The sequence below is a fragment of the Chenopodium quinoa genome, unplaced genomic scaffold, assembly GCF_001683475.1.
Source record: "Chenopodium quinoa cultivar QQ74 unplaced genomic scaffold, ASM168347v1, whole genome shotgun sequence".
Lineage (NCBI taxonomy): Eukaryota > Viridiplantae > Streptophyta > Magnoliopsida > Caryophyllales > Amaranthaceae > Chenopodium > Chenopodium quinoa.
Genome location: NW_018743047.1, coordinates 2,511,586 through 2,533,704, shown reverse-complemented (window position 1 = coordinate 2,533,704; position 22,119 = coordinate 2,511,586). Strand labels below are relative to the sequence as shown.

At 36.2% G+C, this 22,119-nt stretch overlaps 1 protein-coding gene and 2 long non-coding RNA genes across 3 annotated transcripts; all 3 read left to right on the top strand.

Annotated features, from left to right (window-relative positions):
- Window positions 1-9,850: 9,850 nt before the first annotated feature.
- LOC110730653 lies at window positions 9,851-10,501 on the top strand. Its single transcript, XR_002513117.1, has 3 exons — window positions 9,851-10,260; window positions 10,326-10,364; window positions 10,459-10,501. It is a non-coding gene; the product is annotated as an uncharacterized LOC110730653 (long non-coding RNA).
- A 124-nt stretch (window positions 10,502-10,625) lies between these two features.
- On the top strand, window positions 10,626-11,686 carry LOC110730652. The gene is made up of 2 exons (XR_002513116.1): window positions 10,626-10,712; window positions 11,477-11,686. It is a non-coding gene; the product is annotated as an uncharacterized LOC110730652 (long non-coding RNA).
- Window positions 11,687-14,699: 3,013 nt separating this feature from the next.
- Window positions 14,700-21,370, top strand: LOC110730701. The gene is made up of 5 exons (XM_021910523.1): window positions 14,700-16,103; window positions 17,298-17,356; window positions 17,504-17,632; window positions 19,510-19,645; window positions 20,800-21,370. The coding sequence occupies exons 1-5, from the start codon at window positions 15,402-15,404 to the stop codon at window positions 21,154-21,156; spliced, it is 1,383 nt and encodes a 460-aa protein (XP_021766215.1). The 5' UTR covers window positions 14,700-15,401; the 3' UTR covers window positions 21,157-21,370.
- The last annotated feature ends 749 nt before the right edge of the window (window positions 21,371-22,119 follow it).

Here is a 22,119-nt window from a genome sequence, read left to right as displayed (position 1 = left end):
AGCTTCGACCCATTTGGTGAAATAGTCGATCGCTACGAGGATGAATTCGTGCCCCCCTTGTCCTGGTGGTGTTATTTTTCCAATGATGTCGATGCCCCATGTGGAGAAAGGCCATGGAGAAGTATATGTGTAGAGAAGCGAAGGTGGAACATGCTGTAAATTTGCGTAGACTTGACACTTCATACATTTCTTGACGTATTCGTGACAATCTCTCTCCATAGTAGTCCAATAATAACCTTGTCGTTGAATCTTTTGGACTAACATCTTTTCATTCATGTGCGTTCCACATATACCAGCATGAAGGTTTTCCATGGTTTTATGTGCTTCTTTCTTGGCTATGCATAAGAGATTTTTCCCCATTGCAGTTCTCTTGTGGAGTTCTCCCCTGATGAGCACATACTGTGAGGCCAGGAGCCTCAAAGCACGGCGTGCCCTTTTATCAGTATTAGGAGGGTATTCTCCTCTTGTCACATAATTAAGGATATTTGTATACCATGGCTCTTCATCTTCTTCTTGTGGTTCTTGTTCATCGTCGAGTGCGTGAACATAAGCCGACTCATATCTTCTTTCTATGGTCAATGGCATTCTGATTGTATCCGTTTGAATTCGCACCATTAATGCTAATTTAGCTAGTGCATCGGCGAATTGGTTTTCTTCTCTCGGCAAATACGTATATTCCACTTCATCTAGTTGCTCCGTGAGAGTTTCTAAATGAGCTTGATACGTAGCGAGACTTTCACTTCTTACTTTCCATCTCTTGGAGATTTGGTTAATGATTAGTGAAGAATCACCGTAGATTCTGAGTTTCTTAATTCCCAAGGCGACAGCTGTTTCTAATCCCAAAATACATGCTTCATATTCTGCGGCATTGTTGGTGACATCAAAGTCGAGCTTCATGGAAATTGGGATGTACTCTTCATTGGGTGATACAAGCAAGAGTCCTACACCACATCCTTTTTGGTTTGAAGCTCCATCGAAATAGAGCGTCCAGCTATCATCTTCGGTCATGAGTAAATCTTCGTCAGGGAAATCGTACTCATCTTCTTCTTTCTCAACTTATTCTAGCGGAAAGTCTGCTAAGAAGTCATAAAACCGCAGAACCTTGATGGCTTTTTGTGGTACAAATTTCAAGTCAAACTGAGCAAGATTGACTATCCACCTTGATAATCTGCCATTGAGTGTTGCTTTTTCGAACAAGTATTTGAGAGGATCCATCTTGGACACGACATGCACTATATGAGTGAGCATGTAATGTCTTAGTTTCTGTGTGGCCCATACAAGTGCGAGGCACAATTTTTCAAGTGGTGTGTATCGTGTCTCATATCCTTGAAGCTTCTTACTCAAGTAGTAGATTGCATTCTCCTTGCTTTCAATCTCTTGTGCTAGCATTGCCCCCATCGTGTCTCTTGTGACCGTAAGGTAGAGTCGAAGAGGAAAGTCAGGTATTGCTGGCGCTAGCACAGGTGGGTTTTCCAGGTACTCTTTGATTTTGTCGAAAGCTTTTTGGCAATCGTCATCCCATGTGACTAGGACATTTTTCTTAAGCTTCTTGAATATAGGTTCACATATCGTTGTGAGCTTTGATATGAACCTACTTATATATTGCAACCTTCCAATGAAACCTCGAATCTCCTTCTCATTCTTGGGCGGTGGCATGGCCATGATCGCTTTTACTTTTTTGGGATCTATTTTAATCCCTCGAGAACTGATCACATATCCGAGTAATTTGCCTGACGTGACTCCGAATGCACACTTTGCTGGATTCAATCTCATGTTGTACTTGCGGAGTCTTTCAAAGAACTTGCGAAGTGCAATGATATGGCCTGGGCGATCTTTAGACTTAACAATCATATCATCTACATAGACCTCCACCTCTTTGTGCATCATGTCGTGTAACAATGCTGTAGCTGCTCTTTGGTAGGTGGCACCCGCGTTTTTTAAGCCGAATGGCATTATCGTATAGCAATATGTACCCCATTGTGTGATGAATGTGTTTTTCTCCATATCTTCTTCAGCCATCAATACTTGATTATATCCGGCGTAACCGTCCATGAATAATAGGAGTGCATGGTTTGCTGTGTTATCGACCAGAATGTCAATGTGAGGTAGAGGGAACCCATCTTTTGGACTTGCTTTATTGAGATCCCTGTAATCAACACACATTCTGACCCTTCCATCCTTCTTTGGAACTGGAACCACATTTTCTATCCATTCTGAATACTTGGATACTCTGATGAAACCTGCGGCCAACTGCTTCCTGATTTCTTCTTTGATTTTGAGAGCCACATCCGGTTTCATACGGCGCAGCTTTTGTTTGACAGGCTTCATACTTGGAATGAGTGGTATCGTATGCTGAGCTATATCCCTGTCAATTCCTGGCATATCTTGGTATGACCAAGCAAATACATCAACAAATTCACTAAGCAAGTTAATTATCTCTTTGCGTTCATCTTGACTTAGTGTTAATCCAATTTTTACTTCTTTAACAGTCGTATCATTAGAAATGTTAACTATTTCCGTATCTTCTATAACTGCTGTTTTATTTTCGTGTTCTTCCATTGCTTTTATTATTTCTTTGTCATTTTTATCATTAGCAAAGCAATATTGATCATGGCTAGGGGAATGACACGCATCATAAGAAAAGGTACTCATTTTATTGAATTCATTGGCTAATACATCAAGAGGGGCGAGGTCAGTTGCGACCTCACCGGGATTATTTGGACTAGAAAGAGAGGACTCAAAAAGAGACTCAGGATTGAACTCTATAGCAAAAAGAGGGTCGGCCTCAGACTCTAAGGACTCGTCTACAGACTTAGACTCAGACTCGGACTCGGACCCAGACGACTCAGACTCATCAAACATAGGACCTTCGCCAGCAGTTATTTCCAACTTCTCTCCATTTGGCGTAGTGATCCTCAATGTCTTGCGCCATCCCCTTGAAATATTATCAGCTTGGACGATTAATTCAGAGGGATCAAAATCCTTGTTTGCTATAACAGCTTGAACGAGCTCAGAATTATCATTGCAGACGGGCTTAGACTCATTCTTCTCCATTCCAAAAAGCAGGTTGATGCCTAGATCATCAGAACTTGGGCTAGCTGGTTTCTCAGTTGTGAAGAGCTCTTCATCTTCATCAAGAAAGTCACAATCGAGGAACATCTCGAATCCTGGTTCACGCATCCCATCGTGGACGAATGGTTCAGGGAATTCATAGCACGGAAAGTCTTCCCCTTCCTTGATGTACTGGCCATTGAGTGTTAATGGATATGGATCCATGACCATTTCCTTCTTTATGATTCGAGCGTTATTGCGAGCCTTCATCTTCAATAGATCTTGTTTCACATCTTCTTTTGTTAGCTTGAATCCCAAGCCAAAAGTATCCTTCTTGAGTGCACCAGGACGGCCCTAAGATTCAACCATTTTCTTTTTGAGTCCGAGGGTCATTCCAGGGAAATGACCTTGCTTCTTCATAATGGAATTGATATTGGTGTTTGAATAGGGATCGAAGTCGAGATGGCACTTTTCCTCTTCTTCAATCACGAGAACATCATCGAGTGAAAAACCCCAAAGATCTTCTTCTTCTTCGTCGTGCTCGACATGGACGATAGGAGTGTCGATAACTTGAATGCGCATAGGAGAGGCATCAATGGTAATTGGAACCCCTCCAACTATGGCTTTCACTTTTTGGTGCAGCGACGATGGAATCGCCTTTAGCTCATGAAGCCAAGGGCGTCCTGACAACAGATTGAAGGAGGCCTTAATGTCTAATACCTGAAACTTAGTGCGACGTTCAATGGCCCCAATAGTTATATTCAGTATGATAGTACCCACGGCTTGACGGCGAGTATTATCATAAGCGCGAATCCCTTGAGTGGAGGGAGTCAATTCTTCATTCTTTATGCCCAACTTCTTTTCAGTACGGAGTGGGCACACATTGATCGCAGAGCCATTATCCACCAGGCTCATAGGAACATTCATCTGCCTACACACCACAGTGAGGTGTAAAGCCTTATTATGTTGGTCCCCTTCCGGGGGCAGATCCTTGTCAGAAAACGAAATCAGATTGCTAGTACTTGGCGATTCAGTAGTGAGAAAGTTGACCAGTCCTTGAGGAGTCATGTCATCATCAACTCCTATTTTCACCAGAGCATTCATCACAGCCTTTCGATGCTCGTGGGAGGTGGCCAAAAGCTTCCATACATTCATCTCCACCTTGGTCTTTTGCAATTGTTTGACCATATCGCTGTTCATAGGGTCGATGGGATAATTATCGGATGTGATTGTGGTGGAGGTGGAGGTGGACTAGGTTGTCGCAACCGTCCACTTCTGGTGAGAACCTTGACCTCAAAGTCTCCCCAAACATCTTCACTAGTGCCAAGAGATGAACAGGCTATATCCTTGAGATAGACGTCTTCATCGTCACTATCCCAAATTCCATTCACTTCTTCAGAACTCGAGATAAAATACAACTTCCGGCAGAGGTTCATTCACAGGTTGAATGAGTATTGACGGATCAAAGGAGACTTCATCTCCCATGATAACCAAAGCATCAGAAAGAGGACCTGTTTGAATGTTAGGCTTCTTGCCCCCTGGAGGAACAGGAAGTTGATTAGCATCAATTAGGTCTTGGATTGCATCCTTCAACCTCCAACACGTCTTAGTATTATGACCCTTTCCTTGATGAAACTTGCAATAAGCATTGGGATCATAGCTAGCGGTCCTATTCACTGGTCGAGGTTCTAGAAATGGTCCAATTGGCATAATCAGTCCTTGACCATGCAAACGGTCATAAGCAGCATCATAAGTCATTCCCAAAGGCGTGTAAACCCTCCTTTGCCTTTGGAATCTTTGAGGAGGAGCATTAAGGGCCAGCACATCACTGATATTGATATTGTTGGTAGCATTATTGGGCTTAGAAGACGAAGAAGAAGGAGTGTCGTTCTTCTTGTTTTTCCAAGTGCTGTTATTATTGTTGCTACCAGCAGTCTTCATTAGTTCGTCCTCGATATTGATTCCAATATCATATACAACTTCAAAGGTACTGAGAGGAAGAAACTTCAAGTGTTGTTTATACTTATGAGTCAGATTGGCAATGAACAAGCGAACCATCTCCTTTTCCTTGGGGGGATCCACCAAGAGCGCGGCTGTTTCCCTCCACCTGCTTAGGTATGTGGTGAAGCCTTCATTCTCTTTCTATTTGAGAATGGAGAGTTCACGTTCAGAAGTCTTGGCCTGAATGTTACACTTGTAACGATTCATAAAGCTTTCAGCAACATCCTCCCAGGTCGCGACATGTTTGGATTCCAAAGAGTAAAACCATTGTTGACAGGCATGCTCCAAGGAAAGAGGGAACACTGTAGGGAAGAGTGTCACATCTACTCCCTTAAGAGCCATAGTCGCAGAAAAAGCCTTCAAATGGAAAAGCGGATGATCAGTAGGCTTGAATTTGGGGATGTCAGCAGTGGAAAACTTCTCAGGAAGTTTGTCCCTTATGGACGAAGAGGTGACAGGTTGTTCCACATAAGTGAATTCTTCAGAAACTTTGCTCATCTGTACTTTAATCTTGTCCATTGCAGCGGTATTGACATTGTTTTGATTGTCTTGCTCTACCGTGCTGACTCTAGTGTTGAGTGTCTGCATCATGTTAGACAACTTTTCAATTGTCTTGTTGAGGTTCTCGATGTCTTCCTTAGTAGCCATTGGTTGAAAGTAGACTGGAGATGGATCTTGTGGAGATGATTGAGGTGGTTTCCTTGTACGCCTCTTTGGTATAAGAGGTTATTGAGGTATTGACTCGAACCGTAACAATCTACCCCTGCTCCTAGACCAAGTGTTGTGACACCGAAACAAACACACCTTTAATGACCAAACTTAACCTTAACCCATCCGGAATGAATTTTTTTTTAAAAAAAAAAATTATAATTTTGAAATTCTTATTCGTTTATTTTCTTAAAAAAATATGGGAGGATACTATCTGATTTACTCCGAAAAAAACGACACAAAAAACAAGACTATCCTAAAATACGGTCAAAAAGTAGTGCACGACTAAAGGAAAAAAAAAGTGTGTGAACACAATATGTGAGTTATTGAGTGAGGTTATGGACGCGTGTTTTGACCGTATAGCTAGACATGACACCAAACTGGACACAGCATCCACATACGTACGCACAAAAATCAAAACAAGACAGACAGGACACTTTTCCTGGGCACCGTGTCACGGTGCTGACTGTCGTGACACGGTGCAGTCTACCGTCAGACGGTAGAAAGCCCCGTGTCACGGAACTGTTCACCGTGGCGCGGCAGAACACACCGTGACACGGTGCGCAGTTCCAGGTCAGTTTTGTGATTTTTCCAAATTTTAATCGATTTTAGGTCCATACTAATTACTATGTGAAAATAAAAACCCTCGGTCATGGGTTAAAAAAAAGAGTAAACACATGAAGGTTAGCACCAAACAATCACATAGCATTTAGGCACAATGATGTAAAAAAAGTTCGCAACCTAGAGTCAAGATCTATGTTCAACTATTGGTCAAGATTTGGGTGTCAAAAGGGTACCATGGTTAAGTGTTTGGACGCGTTAGCAAGGCAGCCTCCCTTGAGGGTGTATGCCAACGGGCGGCTCCGCGAATTCGTGATGAAATCGAACTCGACTCCATGGTTTGGGTGGATTTAATGACTCGGATGAACCCTTATTGCCATGAGCGTTTTTGGGTTGATAGAGCTTAAATCCCCCGGGGCTAAGACGCATGTAGAACACATACGCTTTTTCAGAAAAATCGAAGGAAGTTGACTGTGAGAAGAGAAAATAAACCGCCGGACTGATTTTAGGACAACCGTGACACGACAAAAATTCCCGTGCCACGGTACTGTGCACCGTCAGACGGTGCACTGTACCATGACACGGTAGATTTTGCCGTGGCACGGCAGTCAGAAGATCTGACTGGTGCCCTGTTTTCCTTCGTGCGCAACCAAGTTATTCAATTTTTCCTACGGGACAGACCTGAATGCGACGTTAAAACGTCTATGCAGATGCAAAAATGCCAAATTAATCACAGGAATATTTTTTTCAAGAATCTTTCAAGTCTCATCCACTCATCTTAATTAAATATCGATCACTCAAATCGATAAATAACCAAGAATCCTCCCTAGTGGAGTCGCCAAATTGTAGGCGTCGCTCGAAGTGCGCCTACGTTAGAGCATGTGTGAATATGCTTGGCACTCATAGGAAGTGGGAATTGACATATACGATAAGGGACACGATTAGGGACAAGGAAAGTAGGGAGCCGCCAACAAGTTTTTAAGGAACTTGTAAACCGTTCACGGATCATAAAAAGGCAACCACGATAAGGGACAACGATAGGCAACAACGATTGACCCGTGAAGGTTACACCCCATTCATAATCCATGAGATTACTAACTCCATATGGTTCAGAACCACGAAAGGAGGATCGGGGATGATGGTACGAAGTGAGTCATGGAGTCACATTCGCCCGTATTGGCCTCTACTCGATTCTTATAGTGAAAAGTGATTCCTGCAATCTCAAAGGCATACAAACAAAGATTCAATTTGCTCCAAACTATTATTAGGCTAAATTGGTTGAATATTAATGCAACACATAATTCTAAAATATTTGTGATCACTTGAATTAATAACAAGATTAAAAAGAAACCTAAACCGGTTGTCCAAATTATCTTATTAGGCGTGATTTTCAATTACATATTCCCTTTAAACATGCAATATGGTGATCAATAAAAATAATAGTAGAAACATTAATATTGGAAGCAATTTAACCATAATTCCAACAATATAAAATCGTTAGAAAAATAATAGGAAATAAAAGGAACATAATTCTTACTTTGATTCTGTTTGTTTGCAACTACAAAATAATAAACGAGTTAGTAACTTCAAAAAAAAAATAATAAAACAATAATTAAATTAAATTAAATTAAGTAGAGTTGATTTGGGGCCAAACCCTCAAACAGTTCTACCTTTCACGCCTTGGCTTAATGATAGAACCACGAGTAAAGTATGGACTCCTTTGAGCACTTGAAGAAGGAATTTTGAAATAAGAAGGGTAGGCTAGTGTTTAGGCTAAAGCGTAGAAGAGAGAAAAATAAACTAGAGAACTAATTGATGCCTCGTACATCATAAATGAGGGGGTATTTATAGAGAAAATGTGCTGAGGGAGCACACGAAACCCTAAAATGATAAAAACCCTAAAAAAAGTATCCCGCGACACGGCTATCTGTACCGTGACACGGGAAGTCCCACCGTCAGACGGGAAACATTCCCGTTACACGGTGCAATTTTAGTGTGACGCGGGAAATTTTCAGTAAACGGGGAAGAAAACGCGTTAAGGGTTTACGCGGAAAAGACACGGAATTTCCCGTGTCACGGCAGATTTCCCGTGTCACGGGAAAATCCCACCGTCAGACGGGAATGATTCCCGTGACACGGTGGATACCTGCCGTGGCGCGGGAATTCCCAGCCCGCTTTTCCGTCTAAATACATTTTTTACCCTAATTTCATTCAGCATTTTAAGTGCTGATTGACAATTTCGGGCCTTTTCTGATTTATTATCATTTGGGCTAAAATAAAAAAATAATTAAATAAAATAAATAAAAGGTTTGGACCAAAAATAAATAATAAATTAAAAAGGTTTGGACTAAAATTAAATAATAAATTTGGGCTGAAATTAAAACTATGCTTTTACCAAACATCAAGACTAATCCATGGACTGTTCAAAAATATGAATTTAATCAAATACGATTTTTTAAGCACTCTCGGGATTAAATACTGAACCCGATCAATAGTGGCGGTGAAAGGTTGTTCATCATCGGGTTTGGATTTGGGGAGACATTTTTAGGTGTCTACAGCCGGCATGGCGGCATAAGTGATAGTGCTGGGCGACGGTGGGAGGGGAGGGAGGTGTTTTTAAAGTGGAGGGAGGGGTTTTAGGGTGGGGGGAAGGTGGTTCTGGGAAGGAGAGGGTGGCGATGGCATAGGATCAGGGGGAAGGGTGGCCACTGACACCCGAAGAGAATGTTGGCCTGGTCGCCGGTGGGGGCAAGGGGTTGGGCTGGTGTTGGGGCGGTGGTGCGGTGGGAGTGGCTGGGGTTAATTTTTATTTTATTTTTTTTTTTTGATAATATAATAATAATAAAATGAAACGATAAGAATATGCCACGTGGCATAATTAGCCTAAATGACTAACAGAGTTAACTGCCGTTAGTCATTAATGGCACTTGGTGAATTTTTTAAAAACACGGTGGCATTTGGTGAATTCTGAAAAGTCCGATGGCATTTGGTGAATTTTTAAATTGTTTAGTGGCATTTGGTGAAATAGCCGTAATAATAATACTAGTAGTAATAGTAGTAGTAATAGTAGTAGTAGTAGTAGTAGTAGTAGTAGTAGTAGTAGTAGTAGTAGTAGTAGTAGTAGTAGTAGTAGTAGTAGTAGTAGTAGTAGTAGTAGTAGTAGTAGTAGTAGTAGTAGTAGTAGTAGTAGTAGTAGTAGTAGTAGTAGTAGTAGTAGCAATAATAATAATAATAATAATAATAATAATAATAATAATAATAATAATAATAATAATAATAATAATAATAGCGAATCCAGAAGTTCTTGAAGACTCAGGATATTGGGGTGCGTGCTGCAGCCCATATCTTTATTAGGATCGACTTTTCTATAGCTAGAGGAGTGGGAGCCCAAATTGTATCTCGGCTTCTCACTAATTTTCTATAGGTTGTATAACTTTGTATGGTTTTGAGATATAATAATAATAATAATAATAATAATAATAATAATAATAATAATAATAATAATAATAATAACAACATTAATAATAGTATTAATAATAATGTTGAAATCTGATCTACTCTGCTCTGCTCTGCCCTGCCCAGATAGTTATTTATGGCTAGACTCTAGTCTAGGCATCATCCCCTACACCCCTCTCTAAACACATCGTTTAACACCCCTTCCCCCATCTACCTACTTTCATAGTTTCTGCAGTACTATACCCTCACAAAATGCAGCATACTATTACTCCCTAAAATCCTAAAAAAAAATTCAGTAACTTCCTCTACCCCACAAATATATATACCCAAAAAAAAAAAAAAAAACATCTTGTTCTCTCTTTATTTTCCCTCTCCATTATCTCTCTCATCTAAGCTTTAAAACTTCAACCATGGCGGACATTAGAGACGAAGTCAAACAACCGAAGCAAATTTCACCGAAAAAAAGTAGCGAAAATCAAAAGAGTAAGTATAAATGTTCATATAATTTTTACTAATTTTTTGAGAATTTATTTGTGATTGTGTTTCAGGAAACAAATTGATAGTTTAATAACTGAAAATGTATATATGTAAGTATTTATGTTAATAATTCATCAATTTCAAAGTGATTATTTCGAATAATTAGTAAAATTAACATCTACTTGCTTCAATTTCATTTTTCAGTTTGGAGAAATCTATTTCAGAGAACAGAAACAACGATTCTTCATAAATGTAAGTATATTACTCAAACTTCTTAAATTTACAAGAATTTATTAAAAAAAATTTATTAAATGGTTTATAATGTAAAAATTGAGATGATGGTGAAACACCTCTACAAAAAAACAGGCGAACAAAAATCTCCTATTGTAGATCCAACACTTTCAAAGATATACAAGCGTTAAGGCTGCAGATGTAAAAATAGTGTCTCGGATGCTTAGGTAAAATGAACAATTATAAAGCACTATATGTTCATTTTCACATCATATTATGAAAATATTCACATGTTTACCTATAATTACATGTTAATATGTATTTATTAACATATTCAGATTTGATTTTTTTTTTATTTTAAATATGTGTTATTGATTTGTATGAAACATTATGAACGCATGCATACAAAATTTGGTAATACATTCAAATGTTTTTTTAATAGTTTATATATGTGCATTTACATTTATTAATATGTTCATTATTTTTAAATATTATCAGCATTTTTACATACATATATGAACATTTTTAAATGCATAATAAACAAAGCTAGATTATAGTTTTATACCATTTTAAGTGAAACATTTGATGGAATTTAGAGATGGATATGCTATTCATATTTTATAATTCATATATGAGCATCTACCTGTAAAAAAATATGCCATTTATATTAAAAAATAATGTTCATTTGTAGATACATATATGAACATATATGAAATACATACTGAACATTTTTTTTTCTTCATATAAATTGATATAATCTATATTGTAGTGATGTGTCATTTAAAGTGGCAATGAGGATTACACAAATTGTGAAGTTTACATTATGAAACACATGGAAACATTCACTGGTGATCAAAATAAAAAATGGATTTGTGACTTAAACCCAAACAATGTTAGTCCATCAAATGATCATTTACTTAAAATATATCGTTCATTTATATATTATTAAATAACAATTAATATTATATTATATATTCATTTTTATCAACAGGTAGACCAAATCAGGAAGCTGAGGATGCAATACACAACTCAACTAATGCTTTTGAAGAAAACACTGAATGTAGGATCAACAAAAGATTATCAAGAAAAATTACAAAAGAGTAGTATTACATGTTCATTTATAAATTTATATATGTTCATTTATACAAAGATATATGTTCTTATATGTGTTCAATAGAACTTATAGATTTTACTCGCTTAAGAGTCTTTATTTGGTATTTCTATTTTTTTTATAGAATTTGATATTTCTTTTTTTTTAATATTGTATGTTAAATAGCTAGTATTTCTTTTTTTAACATATTTAACAACTCGGTGTTTTGTATCTATGAAATGTTCATTTGCAAATAATTTACATCACTAACAATATTAAGGTTGAAAGAAAACATTGCTTAATAGAAACACAACCTTAGATCCATTACATGATAAAAATATAAAATGCAGTCTCATGAAAGTAGTAATTTAAAAGTTATGGTTTCCTAATGTACTCCCTCATTTACCATTACTAGTGAACCTCTTAGCTACATTTGTATCAAAAAAGACTAAGAACTTATCATACTTAATAGAAGTATGTCCTAAACCACCTCGAACACTTCTTAGAACTAACACTAGTAGTAGCTTGAACAGTTCTTGAAACACTTGTAGTAGCTTGAACATTTGTTGAAGCACTAGCTAGAAGCAGCGTGAACATTCCTTGAAACAATAAGAGTATCTTGAGCATTTCTACTATCGGCTGCAATAATTATAATAAACAAATATAATATCAATAATGTTCAATTATATTATTATTATATTAAAAAACATATATATCTACATAAATGATCATTTATCATTACATAACTGAACATCTTTATAACTCTACACATTAACATATAATAAAATTTGTTCACTATTTAAAAGGCATATGAACAAATACAAACCAATGATTATCATTAAAATAGACATATACACATATATATTGAAAATACAACAAAATTAACATAAAATTTATGTAACTTAGAAGTGTGTGATTTGTTCTTCTACTAGTAATTTCCATGGAAATTCAATCAACAAAAATTTCATTGATTGAATTTCCCATCAATTTTTGTCCCTCTTAAATTTTTTTAGTCTCTAATTCTACTTTGTCTTTCTAATTGACAGTTATCATAAGCATAGCTGCTTTCTTTTTCTTTCCCTAATCAAAAAAATTTCTTAAAGTAGTTTTATTTTTATTTTATTTTTATTTTAACTTTATTAATGTTCATTTTCATATTGATAAATGTTCATTTCCATATTGATACAAGATCACTTTATTTTATATATATTTATTGTGATATTGATACATACATGGTTTATGTTCGTTTTCGTATTAATAAATGTTCGTTTTCTTATTAATAAATGTTCATTTTTTATTTTGATAAGTTTATTATTTCAATTTTGATAAACATTCATTCACGTTTTGTAAATAATGTGTATTGATTGTTACAAATACGTACTCTTTTTTATGTATAGTATGGAGTAGTAGGTAATTAAGTATATGTAGTACTTACTACTTAGCCTGCCTGTATCATTTGTATGTCACATCTAAGATAAAAATATATTTTATGCAAGCAGTAAGATACTAAAAAATTTGAGTAGAGCTTTATATGTTTAACCACATATATTTTTTAATGCTCATTAATTTTATGCCATGTTCATTATCATTCCAATATAAGTTCATTTATATGTGAGTAGATGCTCATTATATAATATGTTGATCACGTTAGTTTCTATACTCTTTTAGGTTCATTTTTATGTATATATTGTTTTTTTTAATAGTTTTTCATGTGTTATTTTTCCTATTATATATATATAGCGTCTAATGTTCATATTTATTATATTTAAACTACTTATAAATAAATTTGATGTTCTTATCAAAGCCTTTTGCTTATTCTCATGTAGATACATAGCCAGGATATTAATAGATGTAGATTTCGATTTTTTTAGTAGATGTTTATACATATAGTATTGCAATTGTTCAATCCCATAATTTAAATGCACGGTCAAGATGTTTGTTAATTTTTGTTTTAATTTCAGGATATTTTAATAAATGTTCATTCTTGTATTGAAATATGCTCATCTAGAAATGGATGCATGTTCATTGTCATATTTATACATGTACATCAAGTTATGGATATATTGACAATATAGTGAAATCAATAGCTACAAGAGAACAAACTCATATTGCACAACCTATAGTGTTTACTTGATGAACTACAATACATTCTTTTTGTTGAATGTTCATTTTCATTTTGATAAATGTTCATTTATATATTAGTATATGATCATTATTCGCATATTAATAGACGATCATTAGATTTCTGATAAATGTCCACACTTTTTCCATCTTCGATCTTTATATATTTTCTACATATTTAATAAGGAATTTCAAAAACAATTTGATTTTCTATAGCTTTTCATGAAAATGATAAAAAAAAATGTTCATTTATATATTATTTGATGTTCATTTTCATATGTATAAATATTATATACTTTATATACTCCACAAATTTTTAATATATGTTTATTTTTCACATAAGCCTCAATAATTATCCTCAAACTCCTTTAATAATACAAAAAAGATAACTTTTATAAATTTTTAATCATCTATGAAAATAATTAAATGTTCTATCAAACCATAATTAAATGTTCAATTACAAAATATTATATGTTCATTTATGTTTGTCTTTCATTCATGAACAAATTCATTATACAGTACGGTAAGGTGTTTCTGGTATCTTTTCTTCAGCTTTAGTCTTCATAATTTTCTCTCTCTTTCTTAATACTCTACAATCCTCTAAGCTTCATTCTTCATCTTTTTCTTCTCCCTCTCTATTACTTTCATATTTGGCATCAACTACAAAGGAATTAAAAATTGGAACAATAAATAATCCACAACTTTAGTTGCGTCGTCATCGCCTCCACCACAACAGTAAACTAGCATATATAATTCCAGATCTTCATCCCACAAAAAAAATCAGGAAATATTGGATCAAATTATTTTTATAATTTTTGTGTTAGTTTCTTGATATGGCTTGCCTGTTTGATTAAGCTCGTTATTTGCTTGTTGAACTAATTGATCGTAAGTTACTGCAATCAATTTTTGATCAAATCAATACACAATAATCTCTGCAATTCATAAATATATCTAAAGCATGCAAATGTAGCAATTCTACCGAAAGTTATTTTGAGATCGACGGAGAAGTAGAAATGGCAGAGAGATCAACAAAGATGTAAGATGGAGATCAAGTTAGATTGTCCTGTAGTTTGAAGGTGAAAGAAATTAAAAACAATAGTGATGCGGCGTCGTTTGCAAGGGGGTGCAGGGATTTCATCCTAGACTAGAGTCTAGGTAAAAATTTGTACTGCCCAGAAGCTTAAAAGAACATGACATAATTGTTTTTTTTTTTTTTTTTTGTGCTAATGAGGGCAAGCCCATTTAACATGACATAATTGTACCTTGGGGTTATAGTGTAGAAGTTTAGAAATATAAGGGCACATTGTAGAATTTTAAAAAGTTGAGGGTTATCTTGTAGAATTTCTCAAAAAAAAAAAAAAAAATAAAAAAAAAAAATTAAGAGAGTTTAAAAAAAAATAATAAAAAAATAAAAAACATGGGCAAGTAATGAAGCAGAAGCACAGAACCAGCTTGACCTGGCACTGTAACACTGGCAGAGTGGCAGCTAACACCTTCAAGGCTAAGATAAGAACCTTCGAACATTGTCACGTTTCCCTTTTTCATTTCATTTCATTTTACCTTTTTTAGGCAAAACTACAAGACTCTACAGCTTCACTTCTTCCTGATTCTATTCATTTTCACAGCCAACCAATCGACAGCCTGCCTCACACCTTCTACTAAGTCACAGTCACACCCCTCTCTTTCTCTCTCCTCCACCACAACCATGTCAGTCTGCTGCTGCAGCGTCGAATGCGTCGTAATCATTGGCTTTTCCAGATGGCTATGGAAGCGCTGCACATACGTCGGCTCCAACGACAGCGCTACATGGCCATCTGCAACCCCTGATGAATTCGAGCCAGTTCCCCGCCTTTGCCGGGTCATCCTCGCCGTTTACGAACCAGATATCCGTAACCCCCAATTCGCCCCACCTGGTGGTTATCGGCTCAACCCAGATTGGCTTATAAAGCGAGTGACGTATGAACAAACAGAAGGCCGTGCTCCGCCTTACATTATCTATGCTGACCACCAACACCGTGAGATCGTGCTTGCTATTCGTGGGTTAAATCTAATCAAAGAATCGGATTATAAGCTACTACTTGATAATCGGCTTGGAATGCAGATGTTTGATGGTGGGTATGTTCATCATGGGTTGTTGAAATCGGCGATTTGGTTGCTCAATAGAGAGTCAGAGACGCTGAAGAAACTGTGGGTGGATAATGGAAGGTGCTATAAGATGGTCTTTGTTGGGCATTCTTTAGGGTCTGGTGTTGCTGCTTTGTTGGCTGTTGTTGTTGTGAATCATGGTCATAAACTTGGGGGGATTCCGCGGAATCTTGTTACTTGCTATTCGATTGCTCCTGCGAGGTGTATGTCGCTTAATCTTGCTGTTAAGTATGCTGATGTTATTCACTCTGTCATACTTCAGGTCAGTAGTATGATAAGATCTTGTGATTTCATTACTTTGACTTCTTTATCATTGTTGCTATTAGGCCTATTACTTAGAAGATGTTAATTTATTGGTAATAATTGTTTCGCACTTTTCGATTGGTGCCCGTGTTGGATCATTGACACTTATGGGTTTTGAGTATTTTGACTGAGTTTAATTTGGGAAGGGATTCTGTCATACATCAGTGTCTGTTAACAAGTACTTGTCAAAAACACATAAATCAGAGATTTTGGTAATTAGGATAGGATCATTCTTCAGAAATTGTGCTTTATGTCTGATAATGGTAAATTTGGGCAATCTGTATAGGTCAATTGTTGCTACTCGGACCCTTCATTAACCTCAAGTGCGGTGTAGGAGAAACAATACTCAAAGACATGAGTATGATTTGATGATCCATTTTGTACTAATTACATGGGAACCTTTCATCATACAACCGAGTGTAACATAAGGGGTGATTATAGATCTAATTAGTAATGGACTAATGATATGGTATGAGTTACTAACCGTTGACATTGATGAGAAGGGTCCTTCTAAATGATTTGATAATGAAGCCTTTAGGACTAGTGTTGTTATTGTTCTTCATATTAGTTGGTCTAGTAACTCTACCACATTCATGCAACCTGGGTCAAGTGGAAGCCCTTCTACTCTTTCCCGTGGCTTGGAGGACTTAGGTGGAGTTGGTTTTTGGTTATTTCTGCAGATATTTGTGTTGCATCTTACATGCTAGCTAGACTAATTCCTTTAAAAGCCCGATTTGTGATCATTCCTCAATCTGTTCTTTGTATTCTCTCTTAGTTAGTGAATTTGTTCTTTCTATTGATGTAGGATAATTTTATTGCCAGCTTGTCAGCTTAGAGATCAACCCAGATAGTCATCCATTAGAATGTTAGATTTTCAGTTGTGGACCAGTTAGTCTTGGATGTGAATTATGGCTGCTTGTTATAGTAATCTTTTGATCCTTCCTTCAGTTGGTAGCTCTCGCCCATTCAATAAGCATACCCTCATCAGATGCTAAACTGAAGCTATTAATTTCCCTTGTTTTGTGCTTATCTAGTTGCTTTATATTTAAATGAATTTGTAAATATTTTCAAAGTACTTCTAAGCTATTACATGGGAAAATGTTAAATTTCACTAGTGACCTGACAACATCACCATATTTATGCTGTTATCCAGGATGACTTTCTACCCAGAACAGCCACTCCATTAGAAGATATTTTCAAGTCAATTTTCTGGTTAGTCTTATTCCCTAATTTTTTTAAATTGAGATGGGAAAAGAAAGGAACTCCCTCTTGAGTTTACTACAGAATCAGTGATCTGTAAAGCAGTGAGTTTGTTATTTATATCAATCTCTCAAACCAGGCCTTAAATGCTTTCAACAGCTTGCCCTGTTTGATGTTTTTGATTTGCTTGAGGGACACCTTCATCCCCGAGGAAAGGAAGCTTAGAGATCCAAGAAGACTATATGCTCCTGGACGAATGTACCACATTGTAGAAAGGAAATTTTGCAGGTAAGAGCAGAGTTGTGTTGTTCTTGTTATTTCCTCATGTTAGGATTAATGTACCATATTGTAGAAAGGAAATTTTGCAGGTAAGAGCCGAGTTGTGTTGTTCTTGTTATTTCCTCATGTTAGGATTGAATCCTGAATTCCTAATGTTTTAAGAATCTCATATTACACTATTACAGGCAGTGTGGAACTATATTAGCTAGATTTTCCTCGTAAACCACCTTCATATCTTTCTTCAAGCTTGTAAGAAGTGCTTGGAGCACAGTGGCAATGCCTTTTTGTTTTTGTTTTTTTTTTTAACACTTTTGAAATCAATCCAGCTTTTTCATTGCATAGACATGTCATTTGGAGGATCTCTTAATCTCTTTCATGGTTGTGAATCTTGGTGTTTGCCACTTAGGAGCTGAGATGCCAGTCATATAAACATTCAGTGTCCCTATTACTCCTGTCACGGTGTATTTTTTCAGTCATATAAACATTAAGTGTCCTGTTATGAAGTTTCTTTTCATAGTTTTAGAATATTTTTTCAGTTTTGTAATAGATGCTACATAGAGTAGTGGCACATCATTCGAGATAGCTAGAAAGGAAGAAATGTCCCACCTTTTGGCATGTTATTTTCGCTTCTTACCCTCATAATCAAAAGCGGAGAAGGCCTATGATAAGGAGTTGCCACTGCAACAAGCACTTTTTACAAGCTTAGAAGTCCCTCTTCCCAGCTTCTAGTGCTTGGGAATTTGCATATGCTTTTGTAATATAAAACAACAAAGCTCTGATAGTTTGCCACAAAACCATGCAAGTAACTTGTGCTTGTTGCTTACTTGCTATTTTATTTTTTTAAGTGAATCCCCAATAGTATGTGCGGGATTGACAGAAACTAAAAGTAAATTTTTTTATTTGTTTATTTCTTACAGAAAAATCCCACCCTCCTAGCTCCCCTGCCTCAAAAAAATTAAAGAAAAAAGCTCAGACTATCTTAAGTGCAAGAACTAAGACCTTGTTTTAATGCAATTGAAAAAGGCATCACATGTTAATCAACAGATCCTACCAAAACCAACTTCACAAATTCTCCAGGCACTGTATTATTGCAAAACTAGTCTTTTACCTGAAGCTCAGACTAGTATTTATAAGAAAATGCCTTTGTAATTATTGGGTAAATTTACATATACAAAACTTTATGCATTATAAATTCAATATTAGAAACATAAATATATCAAGATCTACTCATTTTAGGTATTTTAGAAAGCTTTTTTAAAAGTAGGTATTTTTATGCTTCAGAGCAACTATTATTTTGTAGAACTTATTTCCCCCTAAGGTGATATTTTAAAAATGATTTTGGCTGGAAAAATCTCTGAGGGGAGATTGTCATGTGTTAGTAAGTCAGCTTTGGTACTTGATGGTATGCTTAACTCTTTCACCTATATGTTTTCTTCTCGAGTTTGAACATCTTTGTTGACTGTTACGTTCCTTAAAGGTTGACATGCTTCCTGTATTTCCTTTATCTTTTTTTTTTTATTATCCAAAGAGGTGGCTAGATAATTGGTATGGAGTTGGAGTACCTCCTGCATGGGGGGAGTGAGAGTTTGACCAATTTTGATTAATTTTGATTTCCTTACTATCTGGTTATTCGCAGTAAAGTCATTAGTCATATGAATAAATGATAATTGGTTCTTTGCAGATATATGTTTTGTACTGTACAGGGTTCTGTCATAAAATTTTAACCCAAAGCCCCTAACCCACAGATATGTTGGAATCCCTGCTCAATCATTTTATGCTTTCATGCAATTTACTGAGTTCTGCATCCTTTGAGTAGCTTAATTGTAGAAATAGACTTGCTAAATGTTGTTTACATAAGCTTGGGTTTTAAATATCGAAATTTTCAGATGTGGAAGGTTTCCTCCAGAAGTCAGAACTGCTATTCCTGTTGATGGAAGATTTGAGCATATTGTGCTGTCCTGTAATGCTACATCTGATCATGGGATTGTTTGGATCGAAAGAGAAGCAGAGAAAGCTTTACTAGTAAGTTAATTCACATCTGAATTGAGATCTTTAATATCCTAGGGATCCTATAAAGTTACTGTATGGAGTCTTACGAATTTTCTTCAATGTTCTCATCTTTAAACCCGAACATGTGCTCTTAAGCAAAATTTCACTTTTACCAAAGTTTGGTGTTTAATAAAAAAGGCGGAAAAGATAGTGAATCGGGGAATCAAGTAAGAATTGTCATTTGATGAAAGTTCACGTCTTGGGTTGAAATACTTGTATGTATCTGTGGGGGGTAGGTAAAGCATCAGATGCCTTTTTTTCTTGGTCATCTTATGGTATATGCTTGAAAAGTTTGGTATGTACTTTCTGATTTTTTGATGTTAACTTGCTGACATGTGTTAACTGTTAAATGACTTAAATCTTTAGGAAGATCTCCAAAAAGGGAATGTTGTCATTGTGAACCTTGTGGTCTCTGGGGAATTTCCCAGTGCTCTGGGGCAATGAATGCTCATGAGCATTTGTGATACTCCGTAATATATTTTATTTTCCTGCGAGACTTACCTAGGGAGGCTTTTTTGAGCTAGTCCTGGCTCGCGAGTTAAATGGCAGTTAATGGTGCTTGGGTGGATAACACACGATTTTGGATTTCCTAAACCAACTCTTTAAATTGCCAAGTGTAGAGGTAGATTTCAAATGGTGTAGTTCTTGAAGATCTGGAAATGCTTCCCGGAGCTATGGGTAGCAGTATTGCCTAATTTGCCAGTAAAATCTGAACCATTCACCTATTAATCCATCATTTTCGATTCGCAGTTTAATGAATTGATGAAATGACACTGGACTACCTTAGGTTGTAAGTCTTGTAACACATTGGCTTTGTGTTTACATTGTATTTTAGTAGATTAACATTGCATTTGAACAAATAGTATTAGTATGAAAGGGAGTACTATCTCTATTTGAGCTATAATTTTCATTCGATTGCTGTAGATAGTATTATGTTAGATTATCTTTTCTTGTTTAAAGGTGAGAATAGTGCATGCTCCTTATTATATGAGCACCTATGGACCTACAGTTGTTTAAGTTTTCCAACAAAAGGAAATGCTCACCTTTGTTAAAATGGAGAGGACTGTAATTCTAACATACGTGAAAGAAAAATCAAATCTAAAAATTTACTATCTTTTTTTGTGCAGAGGATGAAAGACAGCAGCACAGAGACAGTAACTAGTCCTCCAAGAGTGCAGAGATTTGAGAGGTTGCAAACAATTGAAAAAGAACACAAAGATGCTTTGGAAAGAGCTGTAAGTCTCAAGGTGCCTCATGCTGTTTCTTTAGAGAAGGAACTTGAGAAGCCGGCGTCCCTCGAGGAGGGAGCTGTACGTTCATCGGAAGATAAGCCAACAGAGGAGTCCTCAAGACCCCTTCCAAGATCGATTGGTGAGAGAGCTACTTGGGATGAATTAGTATCGAAGCTCTTTAAAAAGTCAGAAGCTGGAGAAATGAATTTACACAGAATTGAAGGTGCTTCACCAGGCTCCCAAAATTCTTAACATTTGGCCAATACACTATCATATATTGTTTTTGCCATGAGTTTGTAAATTGTTTCATGTACATTGCATAGCCTTGAATGATTGTATAATTGTTATCGAGTGTAGACTATAAGTGTATATTAATAGTAAGTACACAACGATTCTTGTGAATGTTGTCTTCATTCAATTTTTGACGTGCGCAGCATTTGAATGTGAATGTTTGTTATCTTATTTATTCAACTTCTCGTTTCCTGCCCTTTCCCAATTCTTCCAACAAAAATTAGATGAAATAACTGTTGGGTTCACTCGATTGATATTAGTTTGACTGTATATTGCTCAGTTGTAGGGTAACATTTTAATCAATCTGAAGTAATTTTAACCTACAATAGTAAAGTAGCTTAACGTCCTACCTATATGGTTGCTAAAGATCATTACTTGAGTAACCCCAACCACATGGTGTGGCCAGCCATGTATAAAAAAAATGCCTACATTCAAAACTAGGGTTGTGAATGGGACGAAGTAGAGTGGATATTGGCATTCCTATCCCCATCCGTATCTAAAATTTCATCCTCATCCCCATCTTCGTGGCGAGTCAAAAATTCATCCACATCCCCAACCCGGTAGCCAGGGTACAATTTCAAAACCATCCCGCCCCACTTGGATATCCACCCTACCTAATCCCCACCCAAGACCCGCCTAATCCCCACTTCTCAATACACAATCCTACATACTAGTAATTAATATGGATTAAAAAAATATATATTTGTAATATTGCAAACTTTTTTGTTTATGACATTAGCGTATTTTAAAGTATTATATCTAGTAATTTATTTTACATATATATTTTTTTTAATAAAATAGAATAAAAATATAAATTTTGTTTATAAAAATTTATAGATGTGGAGATGAGGCGGGTATAAAGTGGGGCGAGGCGGGTATAAAGTGGAGTGGGGCGAGAATGAGGCGGGTACAACCTAAAATCCA